The sequence below is a fragment of the Oncorhynchus keta genome, chromosome 8 (assembly GCF_023373465.1).
Source record: "Oncorhynchus keta strain PuntledgeMale-10-30-2019 chromosome 8, Oket_V2, whole genome shotgun sequence".
NCBI classification, from domain to species: Eukaryota; Metazoa; Chordata; class Actinopteri; order Salmoniformes; family Salmonidae; genus Oncorhynchus; species Oncorhynchus keta.
In genome coordinates this window covers 21,285,748-21,303,301 of record NC_068428.1, presented here as the reverse complement: position 1 = coordinate 21,303,301, position 17,554 = coordinate 21,285,748, and the positions used below count along the sequence as shown (strand labels likewise).

General features: G+C 42.8%; 1 protein-coding gene across 2 annotated transcripts in view; it reads right to left on the bottom strand.

Moving 5' to 3' along the window:
- Positions 1 to 294: 294 nt before the first annotated feature.
- LOC118386992 (clathrin coat assembly protein AP180-like) overlaps positions 295 to 17,554 on the bottom strand; it is a 29,990-nt gene continuing 12,730 nt past the window's right edge. For both annotated transcript variants that reach the window (XM_035775064.2, XM_035775065.2), the window contains exons 3-10: positions 5,627 to 5,769; positions 5,230 to 5,305; positions 2,326 to 2,428; positions 2,003 to 2,096; positions 1,528 to 1,639; positions 1,192 to 1,298; positions 993 to 1,034; positions 295 to 368 (exon numbers count right to left, since the gene is read on the bottom strand). In XM_035775064.2, coding sequence (XP_035630957.2) covers positions 303 to 368; positions 993 to 1,034; positions 1,192 to 1,298; positions 1,528 to 1,639; positions 2,003 to 2,096; positions 2,326 to 2,428; positions 5,230 to 5,305; positions 5,627 to 5,769 — 743 coding nt within the window. In that variant the 3' untranslated portion in view covers positions 295 to 302. The remainder of the gene's footprint in view (positions 369 to 992; positions 1,035 to 1,191; positions 1,299 to 1,527; positions 1,640 to 2,002; positions 2,097 to 2,325; positions 2,429 to 5,229; positions 5,306 to 5,626; positions 5,770 to 17,554) is intronic.

Below are 17,554 nucleotides of genomic sequence, written 5' to 3'. Positions count from 1 at the left end.
TGACTTTACAATAAACTCATCTGTCAGACCCCAAAGAAAGTGTTTATGCTCACCCTTCACTGTGATCCCCGATGATGAACAGAAAGGAACAAAGAGAGAATAACTATTCAAGTAAAAGATAATAACAGGAAACTGTATTCAGAACACTATAGTGCTGGGACAGTAAAAAGTTATGAGTTTCCCTCTAGTTTTTCTCATCCTGTCATTTCTCATGTACTATTTTCTCTGTGTAAAGATAACTATTGGGGACATTTCCACATTTTAGCTCTTTCAGAAATGGGTTGGTTAGAGACAGGGTCCTCTTACCCCTTCTTCCCCTCCAAACTGTTCATGTGTGTCTCCAGAGACTCCAGGATGCTGCTGGGAGCCTGAGGAGAGAAGAGAGAACCAATCAGAAACACAGTAACTGCAGGTTTATGGGACGAACTTCCTCATTCCGCCGCATGCCAACACTTCAAGTAACTCAACACCCTATTCTATTTCTATGGCAGCACCACTCCAAAGCCTTGGTTTTTAACTCACCACACTATCCCACCTTTGTATAAACTCAATGTCCTGTAGAATGAAGTGTTCAGGAACATTTTACTTCAACTCTACCATCTTTTGTGCAAACGGAAGCACACACATATGCAAACACACACACAAACTGCAGTCAGAAGTGTCAGTCTGTAGAATCCCATGCCAACACCCCATCCTCCAAACAGGCACTCTGCCAAGCCATCCTGTGTCTCTATGGTTACCGGGTCCTCAATAGGCTTAAAGGGACAGTCCTCATCATCCGAGTCTACTAGGTCCGTCACCACCCCAGGGTGCAGACACTGGGATCGCGGGGAGGAGGGGGGATTATGATGGATGAATATATAATAATAATAATATAATAATAATATGAAACATCTCTGAAACATCTCTGAAACAGAAACATCTCTGTTGGTGGCATGTTACAACTATTTCATCATCCTTCCAGAGAGTAAGCACAAAAACAAGTGACTTACATAGTTGATGTCAGGAATATCATTTTTGTCCACTCCGACAGTCTGTGGAACAAAACACACACAAGACACAATTTCCCAACCATATCAGTGCATCATTCTATTTGAAGTACAGACGGACACTGCATATGAGGAAGCACTGTGTTAGTTTCATTTGGAGTTAGTTAGAATACATCCTAATCCATTAGGAAGTTTCCTTTACCTCAGCGAGCTTCATGAACTCTCCGATCTTGGTGACCCTGGTCAGGAACCTCTTATAGATCTCCAAGGCCTCCTTGCAGTCGCTCTTCTTCATCTTAAAATATTTCTCTACAGAAACAACAGTTGTTGTGAAGAAGAGCATCTGCTAAATGGCTACATGGTAAAAGGAAGTCATTTATCTATTAACTGTTGACAAAGAGTCTCTCTCAAATGGCCCCCTATTCCCTTCTACTTTTGGACAGGGCCCATGGGGCTCATAAGGCTGTGGTAACAAGTAGTGCACTATTTAGGAAAAATGGTGGCATTTGGTATGCATCCAATGAAATGTCTAGCTCACCTAATAGATTGATGACCCCATCGTTATAGGAGGCAAACAGCTTGACCAGATCCTTGAAGAGCAGCAGGAACCCTGCGTTGATGATAGGGTTATTCAGCTCCTTGGGATGGACCTGGGAGAGAGACCTTTTTTATTTAACCAGTCATATAGTATAAAAGAGGAGCATCAATTAACTCAAGCAATTAACTAATTTATTAAACTCCAGCAATATTCTGCTGTACCGAAACATCACCAATTGTACACCCCTACAGAAAGATCAAGGTCAATAGAAGAGAGAAAGAGGGAAGAGAAGGTATTGAAGAGAAGAGACGAGAAAAAGAGAGTAAAAGAGAATGTTAAACAGGAAAATAAACAGTATTCTTTGTGGCCTGACATATATTACAGTTTTCAGCTAATGACCATCAGTCATCAGAACACAAGTCCCAGAGAGCCAGACAGACAGACAGAGACAGACGTGACCAGATGTCCAACTCACGTCAAACTCCAGCAGTGTGTCGATCTGGGTCTGCAGGACAGGCATGCCTTTCAACAGCTTTTCTGGAGTCATTGTCCTCATCACCCCCTCAGCACTGAGGTGGAAACACACAGGGAAGATCATGAAGAGGGCCTCATGGATGAGGTGAATGACAGTATGAGGTGGCCTCAGTGATGAGGTGAATGAGTATGAGGTGGGCCTGAGGGATGAGGTGAATGACAGTATGAGGTGGGCCTCAGTGATGAGGTGAATTACGGCATGAGGTGGGCCTCCCTGATGAGCACCTAAAAGGATTTTGAGAGACAGGGAAGTGAGTGACGCACCCCTTTTTGACTTTGGTGAAGTCGAAAGCCATCTGGCGGTAGGCGAAGGCCCTCTCATTGAGGTAGCGGCCATAACGTCTGATGAACGTAGACATGTCATAGCCTGAGGAACATATTGAGCATCACATTCACATCACACCAAAAATACAGCTCCTGATAAATCCAATGGCTAATGACTAAATGCATGTGCTAAACTCATACATTGTTTAATTTAACATCCACGGTTTCATGAAGGAAGAAGTTGATTTAATTCTGTAACACAATAAAGACAGTATTTTATCTTATGATTGATCTTGTCGATCAGTTAACTTCAGGCTCTTCAGTTTTCTAAGTTATGCATCTGATTTGAGGGTTTTGAAGGGATTGAAGGGGAGGGATCTATAATGACCCCAGGGCAAGACACTGGAGACAAGTGCAGGACATCGGAATCCTAGGGACATGAAGCAGTTTAGTGTGTGTGAAGCAGTTTAGTGTGTGTGAAACAGTTTAGTGTGTGTGTGTGTGTGTGTGTGTGTGTGTGTGTGTGTGTGTGTGTGTGTGTGTGTGTGTGTGTGTGTGTGTGTGTGTGTGTGTGTGTGTGTGTGTGTGTGTGTGTGTGTGTGTGTGTGTGTGTGTGTTAGGTTTGGGGGGTATACCATATATACAGTATACTGGGTTAATTGGAAATAGCAACCAGATTTTTTTTTTCAATACTATTTCTTTGAAGTTTTACATTGGATGAGTTATCTTGATATCCTTGCATTTCATTTTTCTTCTTTCCCTTCTCAGCCCGTCTGCTCCTCCCCCCTATTCTCCTTCCGAACAGCGCAGGCGGGCCTGTTGCCCTAGCAACTCCACATAGATACAGCATGTACACACTGCTCCAGAACCAGTCCTGTTCTTCCTTCACACAAGCATGAGTCAAAACTATGTTCATTTACTTGATGCCTCTCTCCACATTTGCTGTCCAAATGATGTCCAAACTCACCAAAAATGACATTAGAGAAGCTACTACCTATACTTCTATAACTTTATGAGCTCAATTGCCTGTCCTTGCAATCAGTTTATTTTTGTTTGCGATCATTAGCATGTTTAGCTTGCAGCCTCTATTAATATTCACTATACGTTTGTGCTAATTTTGTTAGCATTCTGGTAATACACGCCTAATGGGCTTTTTTGTGTATTTAGTTCCCCCTTGAATGCTAAAACGGTAATACTGTAAATCCCAGGATGAGAGTAAGAGGACGGTAGGATGATATGAAAATCTGGATACTGTGCAACCGTATTATGTGCGTGTATGCATGTGCAAGTGTGAGTGTTTGTGCATGTACTGACAGTACTGAATGTTTAGCGGGGGCACATTGTACGCTTGCTCCTATTCCTCATGTTATTAGCAGTGATGTCCTTTCCTCTTCCCAGACAGCTCCTGTCTCTTCCTATCCTCCTCTCCTCCTCTCCTTCTGCTCCTCTCACATCGGATCTACTGTATCTGTTTATGCTCTCAACTGAAAGGGAATCCACCCGTTTCACACCCCCAACACACACACACACACACACACATGCACGCACATACTGTGCATTCGGAAAGTATTCAGACCCCTTCTGAAAGTATTCAGACCCACTTTTTACATATTGTGTTATGTTACAGCCTTAATCTAAAATTGATTAAATAAAAATCTTTATCAATCTACACACAATACCCCATAAAGACCTTATTTACATAAGTATTCAGACCCTTTTGCTATGAGACTCAAAATTGAGCTCAGTGCAGCCTGTTTCCATTGACTATCCTAGAGATGTTTCCACAACTTGATTGGAGTCCAACTGTGATAAATGCAATTAATTGGACATGATTTGGAAAGGCACAGACCTTGACAGTGCATGTCAGAGGAAAAACCAAGCCATGAGGTCGAGGGAATTGTCTGTAGCGCTTCGAGACAGGATTGTGTCGAGACACAGATCTGGGGAAGGGTACCAAAACATTTCTGCAGCATTGAAGGTTCCCAAGAACACAGTGGCCTCCATAATTCTTAAATGGAAGAAGATTGGGACCACCAAGACTCTTCCCAGAGCTGGCCGCCTGGCCACACTGAGCAATCGAGGGAGAAGAGCCTTGGTCAGGGAGACGACCAAGAACCCAATGGTCACTCTGAAAGAGCTCAAGAGTTCCTCTGCGGAGATGGGAGAATGTTCCACGTCTGGAGGAAACATGGCACCATCACTACAGTGAAGCATGGTGGTGGCAGCATCATGCTATTGGGATGTTTTTCGGCAGCAGGGACTGGGAGACTAGTCAGGATTAAGGGAAAGAACAGAGCAAAGTACAGAGCAAAGCTCCAGAGCGCTCAGGACCTCAGACTGGGGCAAAGGTTCACCTTCCAACAGGGCAACGACCCTAAGCACACAGCCAAGAAAACGCAGGAGTGGCTTCGGGATAAGTCTCTGAATGTCCTTGAGTGGCCCAGCCAGAGCCCGGACTTGAACCCGATCGAACATCTCTGGAGAGACCTAAAAATAACTGTGCAGCGGCACTCCCCATACATCCTGACAGTGCATGAGAGGATCTACAGAGAAGAGTATGATAAACTGCCCAAATACAGGTGTGCCAAGCTTGTAGCGTCGTACAAAAGAAGACTCGAGGCTGTAATCACTGCCAAAGGTGATTCAACAAAGTACTGTGTAAAGGGTCTGAATACTGATGTAAATGTGATATTTCCATTTTTTATTTGTAATAAATTAGCAAAAATATCTAAAAATTATTGGGAATTATTGGGAATTGTGTGTAGATTGGTGAGGGGAAAAAACTATTTAATCAATTTTAGAATAAGGCTGTAATGTAACAAAATGTGGAAAAAGTCAAGGGGTCTGAATATTTTCTAAAAGCACTGTACACAAACACATTTTTTGGAAAGGAAGTGCATTTACCGTTGGAACCTGTTTTGTCTATAAAGTTGCTGAGGTTGAACAGAGCGGTCCTGGAGGCCAAGTACTGGATGAACCTCTGAGGAAACAGAAGGAAATAGGCTGACATGGCAAAACCATTCTAAAAAACAACAGCAAGAAAATAAAGGCATATTCACTGAAATAATCAACTACAAATTGAATACTAGTATGTTAGTCCAAAATCGAGAGTATATATTGCAAAGTGTGGAAAAGCATGTAAAAATAGCTCTTGACATGCACACTTTTTTTGATAACCATGTTTCAGAATGAGCAGCATTCCAAATAGCACTGTTTTCAGCACTATGGACAGCTGTCCGTGGTTATGAAACAGTAAAATGTTATTTTATTGTGGTGGTGTACTAAATTACTGTCATCTGACCTCATTGCCATGGACACACATATGGTGTGTGGTGACGAGGGCCTTGAAGACGACAATCCAGCTGGCGTTGGTGGCCCTCTCAAACAAAGTGTCAGCCATCTGAGGGATGTTCACATTGGTCGCATTGGTGGCCGAGATCAGATCTGAAACACATAAAGAGGTTAGTTTGTATTGGGGGGAGGCTGTTAGGTTCAGAATCAGTGAAACTGTACTGTTATTGATTCACGACCAGTGAAACAGTCAGCCATTTTGAGAGAGTGGAATATAGCAGGATTCATTTTGATCCAGAGTTGTAAAATCATGATGAGTAAGTATTTAAAGTCTTAAGACAAGCTGGCCCAAGAAATATGAAATGCGCTGCCGTAGCTGAAGCCAGCCTCACATCGGGTCAAATGAGTTTGCTTCAGTCTCCAGACTGCTCCATTCATACACTTTGTAGATTTGGAGTATTAGTGCGGGCTGTGTATTATGTGTGCGTGTGTCATTACCTGTGTCTGTGTGTGAATGCATCTGTGTGTCTCTGTGTGTCCGTGTGTCCGTGTGTGTGTGCGCTTGGGTATGGATGTTTGTTCTGCTACTGGAATGTGTAAAAGCACTAAAATACCCTTGGAGTTCTTCACTTCACTATGTACCTCATGGAGCTAAGCATTGCAAACATATATTTAAGAGTCAAGACACACATTCAAAGCCTAAAAAAACCACACACACAAGCAGTGGTAGAGAGGATCCAATACACAATGAGAAATAGTGCCTTGTCATCATGATCTCCCCCATAGAAGAGACACTGCCACTCAGACAGACAGACAGGTCTGACTAAGAGCGCAATTCCCTCTGAAACACGTCAACTCAGCACTCTGGGAGATAGTTTGTGACAGACTAGCTGCTCGGAAGAGAGAGAGAGAGGCGGATTGGAGATATCATCTGGCCTTTATTGTTATCTTAAGTTACATCTATAGCAATAAAAACAGGACTGTGTGTGTGTTCATGCATGTGGATGTGTGTGACTATGTGTGTGCGTGCGTGCGTGTGTGTCTCTTCATACTCAAACACCAGGGCCTCGTTCCACAGTTGCGATGTAACTTAAGAGCGGCAGGGTAGCCTAGTGGTTAGAGTGTTGGACTAGTAACCGGAAGGTTGCAAGTTTAAATCCCTGAGCTGACAAGGTATAAATCTGTTGTTCTACCCCTGAACAGGCAGTTCTAGGCTGTCATTGAAAATAAGAATTTGTTCTTAACTGACTTGCCTAGGTAAATACAATTTTAAAATTATCACAAATGGCAACCCAGGGCCATCATGCACCTATTATGTTAGAGGAGGCACAAAGTACGAGAGGATGGAGGGGGCCTGGAGAAATTTGGAAAAAATGCTGTTGTCTTATTACAGAGTATTCCTTATTGGTATTACAGAGAAATAACAAAAACATTTTAGTTTTATTTATTTATGAAGATGGAACCAATAGGCTACACAGCTTGATCACATTCATAAACAAACATACCTCCTGAACATCACCAGCAGCTCAAATAAAATCAAATGCTGTGTTTCACTCTACATTCTCTCCTCCTCCACTGGTGATACCGCACGAACTAGAGTATCTAGCGTCCTGCCTAGGCATCTCTGTTCTCCGTGCACCTTGGAAAGAAGCATTTACTAGGGAGAATAGGGGGGTTCTATCTGCCTGGTCCAGTCAGTGTGCCCCCCGCAAAATACCGCTGACATATTTTAAAAAATAATTATAATACGTGGGTTTAAAAATTCAGTTAAGTAATTCATTTAACATCTGACATTTTTGAGGGGCCACGTGCCTTTGTGCCCCCTATGGGTATGATGCCACTGTGTCCACCAACCATCCCTTCTAGGATAGGGAAGGTTGCTACAAGCATAGCCAAACCATGTTTCTGTCCTGTCAAAAGCTGGAAGGCTGCAATATAATACATTATTCTCCAATACTGACTAGACTGAATGCATGAAGAGGTGTGCATGAGTGAACGCATGAAGAGGAAGGCTTGTTGGTAATTTCAGGATTAAAGATAAAGGGGCAGGGGCTTTGTCCACAGGATAATATCATTGGTGAGGGGACTGGTGTGGTGACCCCTCCCCCAACAGCCACACACACACACACACACACACACACACACACACACACACACACACACACACACACACAAACCATGATGTGCTAATACCGTCTCCTGTTAACGGCTTTTGTGTCCAGTGTTTGTCTAATGTTGAAGGATGTACAGACTGTATATAGAGTCACATCTGAGATATTTAGCAGATAATCTCTTTGTCACTTCCTAGAATGATCTTAATAACATCACAGTACAGTGACAGGACTGACAACTGATGTCATTATTCCTCTATGGACCTGACACGCTTTACATCATATCCTGTTTGGATAGTCCCTGTCCCTGCTCTGTTTACACCACAACTCAACCATATACTCCATCTCAACAGACAACCCTGTTGTGTGTTGTTTATGTGTGTATTGTTTAAATGTTAATGGAGAGAAACAAGAATATGTGTGGCCCATCACATTCACACATGCACCACAGAGCAGTGTGTGTGTAAGTCTAATGATGATTGACTGATCAAAATAAAGACTACTTCAGTAATTCACAGCAGGCAGGAGTGTGTGTGTGTGTGTGTGTGTGTGTGTGTGTGTGTGTGTGTGTGTGTGTGTGTGTGTGTGTGTGTGTGTGTGTGTGTGTGTGTGTGTGTGTGTGTGTGTGTGTGTGTGTGTGTGTGCGTGCGTGCGTGCGTGCGTGCGTGCGTGCGTGCGTGCGTGCGTGCGTGTGTGCGTGCGTGCGTGCGTGCGTGTGTGTGCGTGTGTCTCTTCATACTCAAACACCAGGGCCTCGTTCGACAGTTGCGATGTAACTTAAGAATTACGATCATCTTACCGGATGCATCGTTATGTACAAACAAACTTTTTTAAGAGTGTTTCCCAAGCACATAGAGAGAACGTTTGCTAAGTGCGTCGTTAGACCATGTGTCGATACTGATAGGATGGAAAGAAATGCAGTGCTGCTCTCTGATCAGCTTTATCCATTCAAATCTTACCTTAACATTAGAATGATTCCACAATACTGATGACAGATCAGCTCCTAGAGATATATGGAGGTTTGCTTATTATGCTTACCCAATAATAATGCATTAAAGCACAGATTGCGCACATCATTGCACTTGTGTTGTCACACATCATGAAACACATTGAGGCAAAAATGACAGGCAGTAGCTTAGTTGCTAAATATAACTCAATTGATTGAACATGAAATATATTTCAATATGATTGAAATAGCCTATATAGCCCATGTAGCCTATTTATACAATAAGTATTCCGAACATTAGGAACACCTTCCTAATATTGAGTTGCACCCTCCTCTTTTGCCCTCAGAACAGCCTCAATTCGTCGGGGCATGGACTCTACAAGGTATCGAAAGTGTTCCACAGGGATGCTGACCCAATGCTTCCTACAGCTGTGTCAAGTTGGCTGGATGTCCTTTGGGTGGTGGACCATTCTTGATACACACAGGAAACTGTTGAGTGTGAAAAACCCAGCAGTGTTGCAGTTCTTGACTCAAACTGCTGAGCCTGGTACCTACTACCATACCCCGTTCAAAAGGCACTTAAATATTTTGTCTTACCCATTCACCCTCAATGGCACACAACACAATCCATGTCTCAAGGCTTAAACATCATTGTTTAACCCGTTTCCTCCCTTTCATCACTACTGATGGAAGTGGATTTAAAAAGTGACATCAATAAGGGATCATTGCTTTCACATGGTCAGTCTATGGCATGGAAAGAAGAGGTGTTCTTCAAGTTTTGTATACTCAGTGTATTTCAATGCAGTCATCTCGGTTTTCATTTGAAGCATAATTCCATCCTTCACTTGTTTGTAACAATTTCAAATACTTTGGCAACTTTGTACGTGTAGTCAACTTCGTTCTGAAGATATCGGCAGTCACAGTCAGACAGATAGAATCAATATCCAGAGGTATCAGCTCTGGACAAGCTACAGCAACAATGACTGACTAATTCATTGACTGACTGGATAATTGAAAAGGCCTACACACATAAATACATCCACGCACAAATATTATGTGTCCATGCATAGAAACATGCCTGAGGCTACACTGACCACTACACCATTGATTCCTGTCACATCACAGACTACATAGGTCTACATCTTCAATGTCTTTGTAACCCGATATAGCTCAGAGTTGACTACAAGTTGACTACAAGTTGACTGCAAGTGTGCATCAAGGTTCAGAAACCACAGCACCACATCAGACAACGACTGGCTGTCAGTTTGAAGTTGGTCGGTGTGGATTGCGAAAAGCTCCAGCTACTTCACAAGCTGTTTAAGCCCAGCCATGCTCGCCTTCGGAATATCTTCCCTGTTAGCTAGTGAGAGCTAGTGATAGTGATGCACAAGCTAGGCCTATTTGAAACATCAAGATCTCCTGGCAGCATTTACCCACCAGATTCAGAAGCACGAAATGTCCATTATAAAAAATTATACATAATTACAAAAAAAAATCTATAAAAACATAATTCATGATGGTTTTTATTTTTGTTCGTTTTGCTGTCAAAGATATATTTAGAATACTTTGTTTTTCCAAGTGCTTTTATTTCAGTTTCCTAAATAGGTTTTCTAATTTTAGTTGTTATTTAAGTTTCAGTTTTTGTTTACTATAATAACCTTGTTGCTGATGACACAACAGTTGTAGGCCTAATTACCAACACTAGACAGCCTACAATGTGAAGCAAAATAAGGAGCTCATCGTGGACGACAGCAGACAGAAAAGGGAGAACACCCCCATCCATGAGCCGCATGTTCCTTGGTGTGCACATCATTGAGGACCTGAGATGGTCCCACCACACGGACGCGGTGGTGAAGAAGCCGCAACAGCGACTCTTCAACATCGGGCAGCTGAAGAAATTTGGAATGGCCCCTAAGATTCTCACAAACTTATATACCATTGAGAGCATTCTGTTGGGCTGAATCCCTGCCTGGTACAGCAACTGCACCGCCCTCAACAGCATAGCTCTCCAGAGGGTGGTGGGGTTAGCCCAACGCATCACCGGGGGCACTCTGCTTGCCCTCCAGGACATTTACAGCACTAGTTGTCAAAGGAAGGTCAAGAAGATCATTAAAGGAGAAGTTTACCCAAAATACAGAAACTCCCAAGTGATTCCATACATTGAAACTAGTTCATGGAGCTTGGGAGCTTCCCCTCTCCCCCTCTCTCTCCCCGTAGTGCTATACTGAAACACTACAGTATAGCACTACAGGGAGAGAATTGAATTCACTGCTCCGTTGCCAGTGAATTCATGATTCAGAAATCTGCGAAATATGGACAAATGTGTTGTTTTATTGAAAGTGTATGACCAAATAAGCTATTTTTGTCTAAAGTACTATTGGCTTTGAGTCGGGAAATGTGTTCTTTTCCACATAAAACATTTTAGATCATTATTTTATGTAGCAGACTGGCACAGCAGCGGAGATGGGTAACAACTGTGCATGTGAGCCCTCGTGGGTTAGACCCTGCTACGTAAAAATATTACCATACATTTCTTGAATCAAAACTGATAGTACTTTTTTTTGTAATATCTCATTCGCTCGTACGCTTTCAATAAAACAACGAATTTGTTTCTTTATCGTGAATTCACTGGAAACAGAGCAGAGCGAGGCCTGCGTCCAGCAATGGCACGAGTCACGTGACCCGTTTTTCTCAGCTGCTTCAGTGCAGCACAACAGGGAAAGGGCAAATTCCATTGAACTAGTTTCAATGCACAGTGCATTCGGAAAGTATTCAGACCCCTTGAATTTTTCCAAAATAGATTTTTTAAATCCATCACCAATCGACACACATTACCGCATCATGGCAAAGAAATACAGTTTTTTAGACATTTAAAAAAATGTATATAAAACAACTAAAAACTGAAATATCACATTTCAGTAAGTATTCAGACCCTTTACTCAGTACTTTGTTGAAGCACCATTGGCAGCAATTACAGCCTCAAGTTTTCTTTGGTATGAAGCTTCAAGCTTGGCATGCCTGTATTTGGGCTGTTTCTCCCATTCTTCTCTGCAGATCCTCTCAAGTTATGTCTGGTTGGATGGGCAGCATTGCCGCACAGCTATTTTCAGGTCTCTTCGGAGATATTCGATCGGGTTCAAGTCCGGGCTCTGACTGGGCCACTCAAGGACATTGAGACATGACCCAAAGCCACTCCTGCTTTGTCTTAGCTGTGTGCTTAGGGTCGTTGTCCTGTTGGAAGGTGACCTTTGCCCCATCCTGAAGTCCTGAGCGCTCTGGAGCAGGTTTTCATCCAGGCTCTTGTTTCTCATGGTCTAAGAGTCCTTTAGGTGCCTTTTGGCAAACTCCATGTGGGCTGTCATGTGACTTTTACTGAAGAGTGGCATCCATGTGGCCACTCTACCATAAATGCCTGATTGGTGGAGTGCTGCAGAGATGGTTGTTCTTTTGAAAGGTTCTCCCATCTCCACAGAGGACCTCTGGGGCTCTGTCACCTCCCTGACCAAGGCCCTTCTCCCCTGATTGCTTAGTTTGGCCGGGCGGCCAGCCCTAGGAAGAGTCTTGGTGGTTCCAAAGTTCTTCCATTTAAGAATGAATGGCAAATTTATAAAAGAATGATGGAGGCTACTGTGTTCTTGGGGAAATTCAATGCTGCAGAAATCATTTGGGAACCTTCCCCAGATCTGTCTCTCGACACAATCCTGTCTCGGAGCTCTACGGACAATTCCTTCGATCTCATGGCTTGGTTTTTCATCTGAAATGCACTGTCAACTGTGGGACCTTATATAGACAGGTGTGTGCCTTTCCAAATCATGTCCAATCAATTAAATTTACCACAGGTGGACTCCAATCAACTTCCAATCAACATCTATGATTATCAATGGAAATAGGATGCACATGAGCTCAATTTCGAGTCTCATGGCAAAGGGTCTGAATACTTATGTACATAAGGTAACATTTTTTTATTTTCCTAAATTTGACAAATTCATTGACAGCAACAAGCATCTTTCTGGTAAGGAGAAGGGCGGGGGGGTATGCCTTATGATTAACAAGACGTGGTGTGATCATAACAACATACAGGAACTCAAGTCCTTCTGTTCACCTGACTTAGAATTCCTCACAATCAAATATCAAGCACATTATCTACCAAGAGAATTCTCTTCGATTATAATCACAGCCGCATATATCCCCCCCCAAGCAGAAACATCAACGGCCCTGAACGAACTTCATTTGACTGGAAACTGGAAACCACTTATCCCGAGGCTGCATTCATTGTAGCTGGGGATTTTAACAAGTCCAATCTGAAAACAAGACTCCCTAAATTCTATCAGCATATCGATTGTGCTACCAGGGCTGGTAAAACCCTGGATCATTGTTATTCTAACTTCCGCAATACATATAAGGCCCTCCCCCGCCCTCCCTTTGGGAAAAGCTGACCACGACTCCATTTTGTTGTTTCCAGCCTATAGACAGGAAGCTCCCGCGCTCAGGGCTGTTCAACGCTGGTCCAACCAATCTGATTCCACACTTCAAGATTGCTTCGATCACGTAGACTGGGATATGTTCCGCATTGCGTCAAACAACAACGTTGACAAATACGCTGATTCGAGCAAGTACATCGGCGATGTCGTACCCACAGAAACTATTAAAACATTCCCAAGCCAAAAACCGTGGATTGATGGCAGCATTCGCGCAAAACTGAAAGCGAACCACTGCTTTTAATCAGGGCAAGGTGACCTGAAACATGACCGAATACAAACAGTGTAGCTATTCCCTCCGCAAGGCAATCAAATTAGCTAAGCATCAGTATAGAGACAAAGTAGAGTCGCAATTCAACGGCTCAGACATGAGAGGTATGTGGCAGGGTCTACAGTCAATCACGGATTACAAAAAGAAGACCAGCCCCAGCTGGACCAGGATGTCTTGCTCCCAGACAGATGAAACAACTTCTTTGCCCGCTTTGAGGACAATACAGTGCCACTGACACGGCCCGCTACCAAAACCTGCGGACTCTCCTTCACTGCAGCGGACGTGAGTAAAACATTTAAACGCGTTAACCCTCGCAAGGCTGCAGGCCCAGACGGCATCCCCAGCCGCGTCCTCAGAGCATGCGCAGACTAGCTGGTTGGTGTGTTTATGGACATATTCAATCAATCCTTATCCCAGTCTGCTGGCCCCACATGCTTCAAGAGGGCCAGCATTGTTCCTGTTCCCAAGAAAGCTAAGGTAACTGAGCTAAATGACTAACGTCCTATAGCACTCACTTCTGATTTCGCCTGGTATAGAAAATGTGCTCACTCGTCAGGAAACTGTTGTTCAGATGAGCTAGCCAACAACACAGCAAACACAATCATTTCAAACTGAAGCTGGAAAGACTGCAAACTAGTTGACCTTCGTTTCATTTGCCCTTTTTTTTCAATTGACATGTCTTTGTATATATCCATAAAAATGATGCCAGTTGTTTCATTATTTCGACTGGCTGAGAACGACACGTCCATTACTATTGGACAGCTGGAGATCAAATTGGAATATTGAAACAATGTTGCAAATGTCAGAGAGACAGACAGCAAGATTATACAAATCTCTGCTGTTCAAAACTAAATGTTAGTCTGAAAGAAATGTGAGATAGATGCTTTTTTATAGTGGAAATCAAGTTTATGAATTGCCTGGTTGGGCTGATGAGACGGTGGATTGCGCAGTTAGATGGAACAGAGTAAATAAGCATTTTAATGTCATAGATTTAGCCAGTAGTAATTTATGGAATAGACACCAGCTGGAATACGGTTTTAACCTATCAGCATTCAGGATTAGACCCACCCGTTGTATAAAGAGTCATTGAACGCTTGTCAGCTCATATTCTGTTTATACTGTATATTGTTGTTTATGCTCTGTGTATGTATACTGTATTCTCGACATGGCTCGTCCAAATATACTGTACCTGCAAAATTGCAAGTTGAACATGTGCTCTTTACGACAGAATGTTAAAATGAGGTGAAATCAAAAGGTTACATTACTGTGCTTACCATTTTCTTTTCCAAATTATATACTGCCTCTATGTAACGGATGTGAAACGGCTAGCTTAGTTAGCAGTGCGTGCTAAATAGCGTTTCAATCAGTGACGTCACTTGCTCTGAGACCTTGAAGTAGTAGTTCCCCTTGCTCTGCAAGGGCCGCGGCTTTTGTGGAGCGATGGGTAACGATGCTTCGGAGGATGACTGTTGTTAATGTGTGCTGAGGGTCCCTGGTTCGCGCCCGGGTATGGGCGAGGGTACGGTCTAGTTATACTGTTACATCTACACATCACACATTTATATTATGGATTCTCACACCTGCCTACTTTAATATATCTAATTTGGATGCCTATTTCTTGATTTATTTGTTCTATTTGTTGTTGTTTGTTTGTTTGTTTGTTTGTTTGTGTGTGTGTGTGTGTGTGTGTGTGTGTGTGTGTGTGTGTGTGTGTGTGTGTGTGTGTGTGTGTGTGTTGTATTTGCGAGACATTCTACTGTACTGCTAGTAACTAACATTTCGTTGCACCTCCTATAACACCTTCAAATCCTTGTAGCGACCAACAAACTTTGATTTGATTAGAAAATTTAATTCCAAGCATATGTATGCTTTTCCCTCAAATGACTATCTGTCATATCACTCTGGAGTCGTTTGTCCACCACTGTGCCTACCCAGAACCCCCCTCTATGTCATTAGTATCACCCCCTGAGTCTCTGAGCCTCTCTCCAATCTGTTTCCACAGCAACCGGACTGCCCCTTAAGGGTCAGCAATCATGACACAATGACGAAGGAGAACAAGTTCTATATTCTCCAAAAGAATGGCTTCACACAAAGACTAGAGGGGTTTAGATGTTTGATGTATCATCACAGTGGCAAACTGATGTCACCGGCAAAGTGTCAATGAGATATACAATATTCTTATTCCATGTCCATGTCTTTGTCTAGGCCTATGGCATTATTTGTGGAATGTGTGTTATGCAAACACATAAAAGTGCAAACTATATGTAATATATATAATATATAAAGTAGAGATACCCTTCCATATCATTATCCCTGAGGAGAAGACAAATAATATGCCCTACCAGTGTTTCCCTTGATAAACATAGGTTAAGCGGAGCCCTTGCCTAAAAATGTTGACCTAATTTAATGTTTGGTGTTTGAAGCCTTGAATTTTGCCTTGAGGGCATTAGCTACTTGGCAAGAAAATAATATAGGGAGAACAGGGTGCCCTATATTCATCTAGTTTGTTGAATGGCCCTGGAAAAGTCAAGAGACAAAGCTATCTATATGTCACAACAAAGGGAAGACATATACAGTTGTAGGATCTTAATTTGAACTATATTGTCAAAGAAAAATAATCCTGCAGCAACAGGATTCTAACGTTTAAGCTCAAGTGTTGGTCTTTCATCCCTTATCACCCCCTATTTTGTTAGAAAATCCAACTTTGAGAACTGTTTCAGATGCAATATGTTCGCCATCCCTCCTGATCAGTGTCTTTTAGCTAGCAGTAAAACAAATGTAAAGTACCAACGGGACATTCAAAACTGTAATGTCTTATGCTTCACGGAGTCGTGGCTGGATGATGACATTATCAAGATACAGCTAGCTGGTTATACGCTGTAAAAGCAGGACAGAACATTTTTGTAAATAACAGCTGGTGTACGATATCTAAGGAAGTCTTGAGGTTTTGCCCCGCCTAAGGTAGAGTATCTCATGATAAGCTGTAGATCACAGTGTCTACCTAGAGAGTTTTCATCTGTATATTTTGTAGCTGTATACATACCACCACAGACTGATGCTGGCACTAAGACCGCACTGAATGAGCTGTATTCTGCCATAAGCATGTAGGAAAAAGCTCACCCAGAGACAGCGCTTTTTGTAGTCGTGGACTAGAATGCAGGAAAACTTAAACCTGTCTTACCAAATTTCTATCAGCATGCTAAATGTGCTACCAGATGGAAAAGAAACTCTGGACCACCTTTACTCCACACACACAGAGACACATACAAAGCTCTCCCTCACCCTCCATTTGGCAAATCTGACCATAATTCTATCCTCCTGATTCCTGCTTACAAGCTAAATTAAAACAGGATGCACCAGTGACTTGATCAATAAAACAGTGATCTGATGAAGCAGATGCTAAGCTACAGGACTGTTATGCGAGCACAGACTGGAATATGTTCCGGGATTCCTCAGATGGCATTGAGAAGTACACCACCTCAGTCATTGGCTTCATAAATAAGTGCATTGATGACATCGTCCCCACAGTGACTGTACGTACATATCCTAACCAGAAGCCATGGCTTACAGGCAAAATTCACACTGAGCTAAAGTGCAGAACTGCTGCTTTCAAGGTGCGGACTATTGTAACTTATTTCTTATAACCCAGAAGCTTATAAGAAATCCTGCTATGCACTGCAACAAACCATCAAACAGGCAAAGTGTCAATACAGGACTAAGATCGAATCATACTACACTGGCTCTGATGCTCGACGGATGTGGCAGGGCTTGCAAACCATTACAGACTACAAAGGGAAGCACAGACGATAGCTGCCCAGTGAAACAAGTGTACCAGATGAGCTAAACTACTTCTATGCTCGCTTTGAGGCAAATAACACTGAAACATGCATGAGCGCACCAGCTGTTCCGGAAGACTGTGTGATCACGCTCTCCGCAGCCAATGTGAGTAAGACCTTTAAACAGGTCAACATTCACAAGGGCGCAGTACCAGACGGATTACCAGGACATGTATTGCGAGCATGCGCTGACCAACTGGCAAGTGTCTTCACTAACATTTTCAATCTCTCCCTGTCCGAGTCTGTAATACCAACATGTTTTAAGCAGACCACCATAGTCCCTGTGCCCAAGAACA